We start from the raw sequence: 13,960 nt of genomic DNA on the forward strand, positions 1-13,960 counted from the left end.
GAAAAGTATTCTAATAGCATAAATTTTCAAATTATTACCAATAAAAATAATGGTTAGTTGTTTGTCCTCGAAATATGTAAAATATTTTGTAAAAGATAAGTAAAAGTTTTTTATCCTTGTGGGCTAAGACATGAATTGTCTGGCCATTGTTTTTTATTAGGAATTCTGGACCCACGATGTTTTCTTTATAAAACTTGCTTTAATAGGTTTGAACACAATCCAATTTAAAGTGGAACAAAGTCTGTATAAAACCAATCTGAGCACTCTTCTTGTTTAATAAAACTATAGGTTCTTACATAGCTCCAATATAACTAGATGAAGGACACTTATACACACGGCAATTAATTGCTTTTCTGTGTGATAAATTATCTTGAAGATGTCATCTAATCACTATGAGGTCCTTGATAATTAATAAACAACAACAGCCATATCTCATCAAACTACATCCTGAACCTGATTGGGTTAGTAGACCTGCTCCTCTGCAGTTCCTGTTTGAGGTTCACTTTAACACGACTCCTTGGAAGTTTTTATTACTCTATTAATAATGGCCGCTTTGATTTCTCCGGTGACACCTTCATGAAATTGTCAATCAAAAATGCTTTCTAGGAAGTTGCAGTTAGATACTGATATGTTTTATACTTCATTGGTAACCCGAGAGAAACATTATTGTTACCGTGTGAAAGAGGATATGGTTTTCATTCGGGTCTATATTAAGAGGTGTTAAGACAAGGTTCTGCCTTAGAAGACTTCACAAAGGGTCGAGGTTCTAGATTCTAAGTTTATAAACTCCAATAAAACCAACCAACGTGTTGGTTTAATAGATGACAAGTTTGCATCGGGGCCAAAGAATATTAATTTTTGCAGTTACCCTACACCAATGTGCGCTAGCGCTGTATACATCTAGGTGCTGTCCCGAGTTCTGTGAAGAAAAACAAAAATCACAGGCACAATTACTCTAGGTGGATTCGAACCCACGCCCTTTGCAATTCTTGAGCGTGTTAAATTTTCTCTACATTATTAGTTTCCAACATACCTCAAATAATTGGGTATCTCCTCGTCTTTTTCCCCGATAACTTTATCCATCATCAATTAAACATTATAATCATGTGTGGTGTTTTTTTAATTTCAAGTTGAGCTAAATAAACAAACGGTTTAAGCTTATCTACCAAACATTGTTTGTAATCAATTGAAAAACCAGAAGGTGTCTTCTTGAGAAATAATTGCCCAGCTTAAACTAAAATACAGTGGCTGTTTTAAAGTCAATATCAGATAAATGCTTCACATGAAAGAATCGTCCCAAAGACATTCTCTGTTCATTTTCCTTTGCTCTTTCAAAATTGTTCATCCGAAGCATCTGTCGGCTTCTTTGATGAACTAATGGTGTTTCTGCAATCACACCAGCTTCATTATACGGGTTTGTAATGACCTACTGAAGGTCACAATGTAAATAAAGACAGTTTAAAGGGAACTGCATGCATTCCTCTTAAACTGTGTGTATCCACTTTCTAAACTTAGAATGTGGAATGGATTCACCTTTTTATAACGATAAACGGATGAATGAATTCATAGTTAATTTCTGTTGCCATCAGAGAGTCAATGGTTAACTTGAATGGCCCCCACCCCGCCCCCAAACACCAATGGATATGATGAAACCGTGATATTCACACCCTTGTGTGATCGTAGGGGGCGCTACCCCCACTACGTTGGTTGACTTCACTCTCTGTACTTGTTAATTGCATCGATCTCATCCTTTCTTAACATAAAGTAGAATCAATAAACTAGCTGTAGGTGACATTGTTGACCCTGCTGGTAACATCTGTTGCTGAAAGATATATCATTAATTTCGCGCTATGAACCGTTCCAGTCTGGATATAAATCTAATAAGAAAATCAAAATAGACTATTTTGAATCTTATAAATAAGGCTTAGGTTCAAGGGATACCCAGACAAAGTCCTATGAAATCACAAACTGTAAAATTATACTTCCAATTTCAGCAAATTTTCTAGTTTCAAATCACAGTATAGCAGTCTATGAGTTCAGTATTCCATGCACACTAACATTCTACATTGGTACGAAAAGATTCGTTAGTTATTTCTTAATTTTCACCCTGTGTCCTTTGATGGAGCAAAGCACAGTGTCATCGTCCATAGAATTATCAGGGCAGTATATCGTCAATATTCTATATTGTGACTAAACAGAGCTTAATATAAATGACAGCCCCAAGCGTCACGTGACGAACTTATTGAAGCTCCACCCCTATAGCAATAAGTGTGATTATCTTTCCTACTTAATTCATCACGCATACAGAATACTAAATACAAGAGTTAAACTAGTACGATCAAACTATCCTACCGTCAAAAGATTGCAAGCTTTACCATTGGGAAATTTGTGCGTAATTTGCTATGTTTTCTTCACTTCTTTCTGACAAATTTGTAGGCAGACATTAAAAGTGGACCACTTGACGTTTCTCGCGTGTTGGGTATTCGCTTTACGTAGCAGTAGTATTGGATCATATCTGTATGGAGCTCTAACGACAATAGAACCAAGCTTGGAAATTCGGTCTCATCAGTTCGGTCGGTATAAACGCGACAGGAATTTCTACGTCAACTCGGAGCGAGGAAAAGGAACGATTTGAGTCGTAATTTCAGACTCTACGCGAGGCAAGATTTATGTAGTAGGAGAGCAGTGTGCGTGTTGTTAGAGAGCTCATAGATCTTTCTGTCTTGTGGTTTGGAGGCAAGAGAAAGTACAGGATGAATTGGTCATGGAGGAACAGAGTTTGGTGGGGAATTTTATCAGTGTGTCTAGTCATCATATGTACAGGTAGGAACAGTTTAATAAAAAGTACAGACGTTGTATTAAATTAAGAGACGTTTCATTGTTCACTTAATGTACAATAAACTTTGGTTACAATTGATGTATATGCTTCTGGGAATAAAGTTTGGGTCCTTAATAATGTTTGGTGGTCGTCAAATTTGCTTGTTTTAAATAAACACACCGGGATTGCTTATAATTACAATAAAGTTATGGATGTTAACAATAACACTCGTACTTAACTTCCTCGTAATAATAGTAATACAGCCAGCAATAATATGCGGCAAATCATGAGTAATAAATGGAAGCGGTAATTCAATATGAATAATTTCTGAAGGGGGCTTCCGTTGGAATTTTCCCATCCACGGATCACCACGTTCACACGCTAATTTAAAGGCAGTGGACACTATTGGTAATTGTCAAAGACTAGCCTTCACAGTTGGTGTATCTTAACATATGCATAAAATAACAAACCTGTGAAAATTTGAGCTCAATCGGTCATCGAACTTGCGAGATATTAATGTAAGAAAAAAAAACTATGTCACACGAACTTGTGTGCGTTTAGATGGTTGATTTCGAGACCTCAAGTTCTAAATCTGAGGTCTTGAAATCAAATTCGTGGAAAATTACTTCTTTCTCGAAAACTATGGCACTTAGGGTGCCGTTTCTCACAATGTTTTATACCATCAACCTCTCCCCATTTCTCGTTACCAAGTAAGGTTTTATGCTAACAATTATTTTGAGTAATTACCAATAGTGTCCACTGCCTTTAACTGATATCAAAATGTTCCCTTGTGATCAAGCTTGGGAATAGAGCCGCACTGTCAGCCTATGCTTATAACAAACCTTTTTCAATCACTCATTATTAAGAAACATGTTGTCTGATATCTACGGGGAGTAATCAGATTTTCACTGTCATGTCTGAGTACATTGGCTTACATTGGTAAGGTCTTATCATGCAGGTTGATTGAATGCAAGCAAAACATAGGACGCATTACTTTTTTTTAATCGAAGATATTTTCCTGCTCAAAGACACTGGACACTATTGGTAACTGTCAAAGACTGATCTTCTCACAATTGGTGTATCTCATCATAATTTGAGCTGAATCGGTCATCAAAGTTACGAGATAATAATGAAAGAAAAAAACACCCTTGTCACACGAAGTTGTGTGCTTTCAGATGCTTGATTTCGATACCTCAAAATCTAATTCTGAGGTCTCGAAATCGAATTCGTTGAAAATTACTTCTTTCTATAAAAGGTACTCCACTTCAGAGGGAGCCGTTTCTCTCAATATTTTATACCCTCGACCTCTCCCCATTACTCGTTTCCAAGTAAGGTTTATGCTAATAATTATTTTGAGTAATTACCAAAAGTGTCTACTGCCTTTAAGCCAAAACAAATCTATTTATAACGTCAAAAAATTATATTTTTGCTCAGATTTGTTTGGAAGCGACTTCCTTAACGAATCTCCAAAGCAACAGTGCGCAACTAAGCAGAGTCTCAGCCGTTTGCAGACTTCTAATTAAAGAATCCGTTTATTAGGACACAGATTATTCAAGCCAAATTTAGCTTTTGTGAAGTCAATTGGAAATTTGGAAGGTCTTTCTCTATGTGGATTGCTTCGGACTGCACTATGAGAATGACGCGGAAAATACATGGGGGGGGGGGGCGATTGGTACAGAAATGAAGACTTTAAAGTCATGTTTTTCTAAACACAGCGATTCCTGTTTTCTTAATCACTTCAAGCTTCTCTTCGTGTGATTGTTTTTACTGTAAGCTCATTAACACCACGTGTGTACATTTCAATTGTGTATGCAACAATGACCCGGTCTGGTCTGATTGCATGCAAAACCTATAACATATTTAATAGATGTTAAATTTGCATCGGGGATAAAGAGTATTAATTTTTAGTTTTTTACCCACATACACCGATGTGTGTAGCACTGTATACTCAGTACTTTCCCGAGTCCTGTGAAAACAAATCATTAACCTTTCGTGTGGCATTTCTTATTAATGGCTTTGTTTATTATGATCACATAACTTTTGGTATGTCGTGTAGAAAAAAATATCTGTACAATGAAATGTTAAGCAATATAAAGCATTAGTTTTCATCTTTTCAATTCTAACGGACACGTGCCTTATGTCACTATAGTTGATTTAAGGTGTTTTTACTGGTGTTAAAGGCAGTGGACACTATTGGTAATTTCTCAAAATAATTATTAGCATATATAACCTTACTTGGTAACGAGTAATGGTGAGCTGTTGATAGTATAAAACATTGTAAGAAACGGCTCCCTCTGAAATAGGCATAACGTAGTTTTCGAGAAAGAAGTAAATTTCCATGAATTTGATTTCGAGACCTCAGATTTAGAATTTGTGGTCTCGAAAATCAAGCATCTGAAAGCACACAACTTCGTGTGGCAAGGGTGTTTTCCCCCATTACTATCTCGCTATTTCGACAACCGATTGAGCTCAAATCTCCAAAGGTTTGTTATTTAATGCATATGTTGAGATACGCCAAGTGAGAAGACTGGTCTTAGACAATTACCAATAGTGTCCAATGAATATACATTGATACATTGCAGTGCAAAGCAGATAAATTGCTTGTTGTTCTAGACTAATGCGATAGAGTATACCAATTGTCGAGTAAATATGTATTAATACCACAATTTAAAGATGAAAGATGTTGTGTTTATAATCAAGTCCATATTAATACGAGACTTTGGCATGTGATCAATTTAATGTATATTTTTTCTTTTTAAGAAATGGCCACTCTTGAAATCCTTGAGTGGTATTACGAAAATCGTCAAATTATCATAAAAAACGTCATCACTTTGGTTTTCTTAATCTTATGTAATTCTTGTCACACACACAGACAACCTTGTAGATCTAGACAGAGTTTTAGCTGGTATCAATATAATTTTATAACCTCATTTTAATACCCTAAAGCTCCACAATGGAAAGAGTGGGTTAGATTCTCAGAAAAAGCTTCAACTCGCGCCAATCTAAGTGAGAACTTGAATCGTTCAAGCTTATATTTTATTGCCTTCTTCAACAACTGACATAACTTAATTCAGGTAGGGTAGTCATGTGTAGAGATCACATTTTGACGTTTGGTGGTCCATTGGGATGAAGCCGTATTGGTCGACTGTGGTTAGGGACCAAGTCGTTTATATCTCCCTTTGAGGCAACCATAGCGATGGTTATTTCCACCTGATGATAAAGACCGTTCATGGGTTTTGATGACGGTGTTATTGAGTTGGAGCTTCCCAGTGCTCAGGTCGTGATTGGGGGATATCTATTATTGCATAAGGTGAAAGTACTTCCAAGTAAAGTCTTGACGTCATAAACTGTACGCAAACATAACCTTTAGCAAAACATCACATCGTTTAAAATGCTATTACAAAGATAGCTTTACCTTAAGGCAGTGGACACTATTGGTAATTACTCAAAATAATTTTTATCATAAAACCTTTTTTGATTATGAGTAATGGGGAGAGGTTGATAGTTTAAAAACATTGTGAGAAACGGCTCCCACTGAAGTGACGTAGTTTTCAAGAAAGAAGTAGTCTTGCAACTTCGACGACCAATTGAGATACACCAAGTGGGAAGACTGGTCTCTGACAGTTACCAATAGTGTCCAGTGTCTTTAAAAGGCATACTGTTTATAAAATGGTTTGTCTTCCAAACAATATTTGACTGGTTGAAAATCAAGTTTACTAAACAAGTGCTAAATATAATATCAATTATCAAAGTACAAAGCCGACATTAATCCATGATGAATTAATTTCCACGTCCTATATCAAATGTGGATTAGACAAAGGCGATAATTGTTTAATTGGTAAAAATACCCAACTAACAAAGCAATTATTGGTTTGGTTTGAACAGCCTGGGCAAGCTGTTTCCAACAACAGTCCCTGGTAATCCATAGAGCATTGTACTTTGAATCATGGTTCCAGAGCTATGAACATACAAAAAGTGCATATCAGTAATTATGGGATATAAACATCTGCAGGCCACATACACACAGCAATTAAACATACTTTTTTAATTTTATTTTCTGTAATTGTAAAATAAAAAAATCGAAGTGGAGTTAAACTCTGTTTATTGCCATCAATCGTTCAATATTTTAAACATTGTGCATATTTTTGTTGCTTTTATTATTATGACAAATATTGAAGTGACAGCATCAAAATGAAAAATAACTGTCGTCAAAGAAATAAATTGGGTTCAGCCATCGGACATGAATGTACCTCAATCAATAATTTATCTCGGTCTTACTCTGCTGTTCGAAACATTTTGTATTCCACAATTGTTTCAATTTGAGAACTTTGATCTTGAAACGATTTGAAAGTGATGAATTATTTATTTCCATGTGTGAAACTGCTGATTAAAACCAGGCGTTAAAATCAAGATAATTGAGATTCCAGAAATGAATTTCAAATCCTGTGCACCTGTCTTTTCTTGACAAGAATGTCAGTCAGTATTCACTCTCAACTACTTTTATGAGAGTGATGTTCTTTCGATCTACGAGTGTGGAGTCCAGGGCTATCTATGTTTGTGTTTAAGAAAGAGCTGCCCCCTTTTTCAATATTCAAAGAGAGAGAGCATGAAATTCGTCACCCGTACACAGTTGAGAGCCACCTGCGTCTATATCAGTTTGCAACCTGTATCGCACCGACTTAACACCGCACCATTTAAATATCTTATGAACGGACCGTGCTGAAGCGAAGGAGGTAATTATCGACGATAAAAACCTTTGATAACCTACGCGGGTAGATAGCTAGGTTTGACCGGTAGCTAATTACCAAGCAAGAGGAGGTTCTCGGAGTTGAACTGCTTCTTATATTTATGAATAAATACCCTTTGAATATTATCCTTATACTCCGGGTATTTTAAAGAGTGTTTGCTGGGACGGACATACTGTTTAGTCGTTATAGGTTTGAGTGAGGAAGGAACATGATAGGCGCAATACCATTGCATTACTTTCACCATTCAAGTGTAGCGATGTGAAACGTTGAATACGTATAACTTTATAAGGTTTGAATAAAACGAAATATGAATTCTCAACAATATTGTTTGCTAGCTTAATATCAAGAGTGTATTAGAGTGTACAATTTTGTGGCAGCATCAAACTTTCAAATCGTTAATAGGGTTGTTTGTGCCCATTCCACTTAGTTACCTGTTAATGTTTGTTGTGTTCTCATTTAGCCTTCGAGAAAGACTCTGCTAGGGTCGAAACGTCAGGCCACTAACTAATTTTTACATTTATACCATCGGCCCATTTGTTTGGTAAGTTGTTTGCAACAGCTAATTTTAGTTTTCCCATTTTATTCAAACTTTTTGACCATATTATTTAAACAAAAATGTATTTTATGAATCATGCACCATCAGCTGTGCACCATATAAAGAACTTTTTCTACAAGCACCAAAACAATCATGGACAATCTGCACGGATATTATTGTAGTGTTGAATAATTACAGAGGTCTTTCCCATGAGGTCGTTTTGATTGATTTTTAATCTACATCATATCCTTTGAGACTTCTTGAATCGAATCAATTATTCAAAAATACCGGTACTAAGTGACAGATATTAATGTACCCAAAATGTTGACCAAATTGCTGTCGTAAACTAAGGACCCTCTCGCACGGGCTGCTGCTGGAAGTACACAGTGTCGTTTCATGGACAAGAATATCGTATTAGTTATTATTTTGTCAAAATGGATTTACATAGTTCATTTCAAGTTGAATTTGAAACTTTGCATGGTGCACTATCTCTAATGAGTTGGGGTGGTTCTGAAAATAACCGTTGGTTTAAACTCGACGTTTCGATCAGATGATCTGATCGTCTTCTGGGGTTCATTTCATTTCATTACTTTTCATTTAATTTCATTGCATTTCAAGACATGCATTTCCATTCCAAAAGATACAAAAAAGAAAACAATAACAAAGAATAGTAGGGAGAACATTGGAAATTGGAGCATAACCAGACTAGCCATAGCTTGTGTGGTGGACATGCCCAGACAAATCAAAACAAAGCTACTGTTATAGGCACTCGACACTATTGGTAATTGTCAAAGACCAGTCTTCTCACTTGGTGTATCTCAACATATGCATAAAATAACAAACCTGAAAATTTGAGCTCAATTGGTCGTCGAAGTTGCGAGATAATAATGAAAGAAAAAACACCCTTGTCACACAAGGTTGTGTGCTTTGTGATGCTTGATTTCGAGACCTTAAATTCTAAATCTGAAGTCTCGAAATCAAATTTGAGAAAAATTACTTCTTTCTCGAAAACTACATCACTTCAGAGGGAGCCGTTTTTCACAACTATCAACCTCTCCCCATTACTCGTAATCAAGAAAGGTTTTATGATAATAATTATTTTGAGTAAATACCAAGAGTGTCCACTGCCTTTAATAACTGGGGAATTATGGGCATACTTATTCTGCTTCAAGAAATACAAACATCACAGTACGAGAAGAAAAAAACAGACTAAACGTAAGGATTGCTTTATCAATAATCAAAGACAATTGATATGCATTGGCTTCATAACGTCCTTCATGCAATTATACACAGCCCATTGACCCATGTCCGCACGTATTATTAATTTATCACGTGGTCATCACGCTGCCCAGTACTAATCGATCCCCCATCCCATACAATTGTTTCTTTTTTCCTTGAGTCGTAAAAATACTAATGCTTGATTTGATCCGTAGCCTAAATTCAAATGAGGGGTAGTTAGTTTGCTGAACTCCATCATTAACAACACACACAAGGTTCATTTTAAGTCCCAGGAGTACTTGAATAATTTCTACAAGTAATTAATAAACAATCAGGTAGCCTACGTGAATATTTTTGATAATTTTTACGTCAAAAACTTACGTAGGATCTAGCCTATGGTGTCTTTATATCAATGTCAATTACTACCTACAAGAGCGAAGGCAAGCTGACGATGGATTGTGAAAACCCTAAATGGGGTAAACACAAGCAAGCACGGACTGAAAACCATTCCATATAAGGCTCCACATGTCTGAACAGGGATTCGAACCGGGGTTCAAGGAAGTTACGGCAGGGAAAAAAACCCTGATGAGCCAACCATGATGCCAATGTAACGATATGCTTCATTGACAAATAAAAGAAACATCTTATACGCAAAGTTAACTGGAAATATCACAATACAAGGACTTTAAAGAGCTAGGGAACATTAGATTATTTGTAAACAAAAAGATATAAGTGTATGAATTAAGGTATTGTTTCTAGTATGTAGTGCCTCAATAGCTTGCTTTAAATCAAAGTTAAAGTTTGTTCAAGCGACTGTCCACGCATCTAAAAGTGTGATGTCTTTGTGCACCATTAATGTCTATTGTCAGATCTAAATTATTACAAAAAACACTAAACATTCTTAAAAATCGAACCATAAAAAGTTCCATATTGACATTGATTTCTAGATACGGTGTGACAACACGGCTAAACTATGTTTACTCAGTATACGGATTGCAAATGAGTTCCCTACTGTTTGACCTTTTCCTAGCATGGAGCTATGGATTTTCTAGCTTTTTTGTTAAAATTAAACTAGAAATTAATCGTTTGCGTTTTCTAGTCACTTATGGCAGCTGTGGCCGCAGATGCTCCAAAGTGATGGCTGGATTTAAAAAAATACATTTTGAGAAGAGATGCTGGACACTTATGCTAATTATCTTGTCTTCCAAACATAATAAGCTCCTGCATATTCATGAAGTCTGAGCATTGGTATGAGGGCATCATTCCTACATAATAATATCGGATTGGGCCAGAGGATGATGTCACTAGAAACAGCTGTCTTATTAGGCCTTTCTTATCCCAATATCGACGCCGTCTCCTGGACGCCTTTACCCCGTCTCAAAGACAGAATCGTCTTGGTGTATTCTTACAGCACCTGACTCAGTGCGTCTGGACCCTTTAACACCAAATCTCGTTCCGTGTTTAAATACTGCTCAAGGGAGCTCATTACTGCTTGTGTGAGATTCTAGCCGAGGTTAGAGACCGTTTGCAGAAACTCGACGGAGTTAATTAAGACATACATGAATGAGTTTATAGCTCTTAGATTTTCTAGTGGGACATGAATATTACTTCTGCAGACATGTTGGTAGTAATCCGGTCTTGTATTCCACACAACATTACAACTTTCTAAAGACATTACAAAATTAGATCGATAAATATTTGATATCATTAAAATTAAACTTTTCTATTGAACAAGATGAGCCTACACACAAGTAGATATGTTAATATTTCATTGGAAAAACCGTCACATATCCCCTACGGGTAGACTTGCACATTCGACTAGGAGGAACAAGGGGAATTAAATGATGATTAATTAAATTCAAGATTTAAACCCAAATTGCACTTTGCATTTAAATTGGAAGAGATTCATTGGAGTTTATTGCCTTCCTTTCACCTCTGAGAGACCGGTTTGAATCCTCAACTATTGCATGTAGATTGGGTTTTCAGTCCCTACGTGTTCATTGGGGTTTCTTCCCTGCACTACAAGTATAGTGAGATCTCTACATTCCTTCAAACACACTGGTTACAGTATCTTACCAACAGATAAAATATAGAATGTCTGTTCCCAAATATTTTGTGTTTTGTTGTTGGTTTTTTACGTTTTTCTTTCAAGAATGAATTTTAAAGCGATTGGTATAGCCACCTGCCACTTTAAATAGAATCTACTTCTTTAAGCACAGTGCACTTTAAAACACATGATAGGATTAAATATAGTATGCAGCGATGGGTTCAAACTACAAATAATTAAATTTAACTGCATAATACCAGAGTTACGCTTCCCTGAGTTGTCGTTTTGAGTTGATAAATTTACAATAGAGTGCGAATTATCACAAGTTAAACTAACAGGTTCACTTAGTATCAGCAATTCCAATGCGTCACAATATTTCTTGGCGCCGCATGGTTCAGATTGCAGGTTCTGAATTCAAAGAACACCCTTTGATCGACGGCTAACAATGTTGGGTTAAGGTCGATCGAGAATCAGAAAAATGATAAGACTGTCAATATTTGGTTTGGCGAGGCATTCACCCAAAATCCATACTGGGATATTTACACAAAACACACACGAGCACATGTTTTGCCGACAGGATTCGAGTTCCAGTGTATAACCATACATAATTCACAACAAAATACACAAAATGGTGGTACAAATTGGTTGCCACTAAAAGTCTTGATGTTGAAAACTTTGATATGTTGCAAACATGGAAACTGCTCTTTATTAAAGGTAGACTTAAAGGCAGTGGACACTGTTGGTAATTACTCAAAATAATTATTAGCATAAAACCTTTATTGGTAGCGAGTAATGTGAGAGAGGTTGATAGTATAAAACACTGTGAGAAACGGCTCCCTCTGAAGTGAAGTAGTTTTGGAGAAAGAAGTAGTTTTTGATTTCGAAACCTTAAATTTAGAATTTGAGTTCTCGAAATCAAGCATCTGAAAGCACACTACTTCGTGTGACCAGAGTGTTTTTTCTTCCATTATTATCTCGCAACCTCGACGACAGAATGAGCTCAAATTTTCACAGGTTTGTTATTTTATGCACATGTTGAGATACACCAAGTGAAAAGACTGGTCTTTGACAATAACCAATAGTGTCCAATGTCTTTAGCATCGCTGTAAATGAACTGTACTAGTTATGACCATTATTTGCAGCACGAGACTCATTTTTTACTTGTCGCGTCAGTGCTGACTGAGACAAGAAATTGAAACACTATAGTTGCCAACGGGGGTTCATTCTAGTCTGGTACAATCTGTGTTAATCCATGATTGCTAGACCTTATACAGACAGTCAACAACCAGCAACTGCATCGAATAATAATATACTGCACATAATCCATAACAAAAAAGCTTAAAGGAACACGTTGCCTTGGATCGGTCGAGTTGGTCTTTGAAAAGCGTTTGTTATAATATGCATATGGGTAGAAAGATGCTGTAAAAGTAGAACACAATGATCCACACAAACATGTCTCGAAATTGCACGGTTTTCCTTTTACCTCGTCGACTAATACGGTCGGCCATTTATGGGAGTCAAATTTTTGACTCCCATAAATGGCCGAGCTCAAATTTTCACAGGTTTGTTATTTTATGCATAATGTTGAGACACACCAAGTGAGAAGACTGGTCTTTGACAATTATCATAATGTCCAGTGCCTTTAACGTAATTAACGTAAAAACCACTCGTTCGATAATATCTAGTGGCAAGAACAGTCTTGAGTGAAAAACCAAGGGTCTGTTTATTGGATCTTGTATGTTCTGGACTTGAAGCCACTTGTACTTAGTCTGTAAGCAGTTTGGCATCCGACGTAACAGGCAAAAATGTAATCAAGATTAGGACCAAACCGATGGCATTTACAGTAGATACTTTAATAGAGCAAAGGAATAACATAACCACAACGAGAGCAATTACTTCTTTAAGATTTCTCCAGAGATCTCCTCTGGATTAGAAACAAGAGAAACTGCTCATCTGCAAGAGCCATTATGTCATGTTCATTATGAGTTTTGCAGTGGGTTGCACCATTCAAACATTAATGGTCTAAACATGTAATTAGGTTGACATTTCAAGCAGTCCTGTAAATATAGTGTTTGGATGATTTGATGATTCAGCTTCTGTTATTACTGTTTGTTACAATGGCCAATGGCATTCTGTCCGACGCAAAACTCATCCTACACGCTGGCCGACAAAGGCTATAGGAATCATCTTACCTTCATAATGTTTACATCGAGTTTGAGGCAGATCGGTTTTTGCTTTGAGCCTCGTCCTTGTTTGTTTTCCTTTACAAAGGTAGCTTTGCTACCACATTTAATGGCTCGGGCCAATATCTAAATGCCACCGTATATATTATTTTATCATCTGCCACACAAATCCAAATAAAACTTACTATATGGAAAGTAACAAGGAAAGTAATAAGACACGGAATATAACGAAAACCTGGACGCAGCTGACAGGAGTAAATTGTGTACACACAAATATTGGTTATACTTTAATGATAAGAGGAAACTCAACTCGCCTTTTTTCGGCAGTGATTAAGAACATGCTTGTAATGTATACTTAAATTTCTCTTAACACAAAAACAATGGACATGTTGATTTGTCAATTAATACTCA

At 36.4% G+C, this 13,960-nt stretch overlaps 1 protein-coding gene across 1 annotated transcript in view; it reads left to right on the forward strand.

Moving 5' to 3' along the window:
- The first annotated feature begins 2,317 nt into the window (after positions 1–2,317).
- The window catches only part of LOC139941134 (acetylcholine receptor subunit alpha-like), a 47,622-nt gene continuing 35,979 nt past the window's right edge, over positions 2,318–13,960 (forward strand). Inside the window, exon 1 of the mRNA XM_071937583.1 lies at positions 2,318–2,823. Within this exon, the coding sequence (XP_071793684.1) occupies positions 2,754–2,823 (70 nt within the window). The 5' untranslated portion in view covers positions 2,318–2,753. The remainder of the gene's footprint in view (positions 2,824–13,960) is intronic.

This window comes from Asterias amurensis, chromosome 8 (assembly GCF_032118995.1).
Source record: "Asterias amurensis chromosome 8, ASM3211899v1".
NCBI classification, from domain to species: Eukaryota; Metazoa; Echinodermata; class Asteroidea; order Forcipulatida; family Asteriidae; genus Asterias; species Asterias amurensis.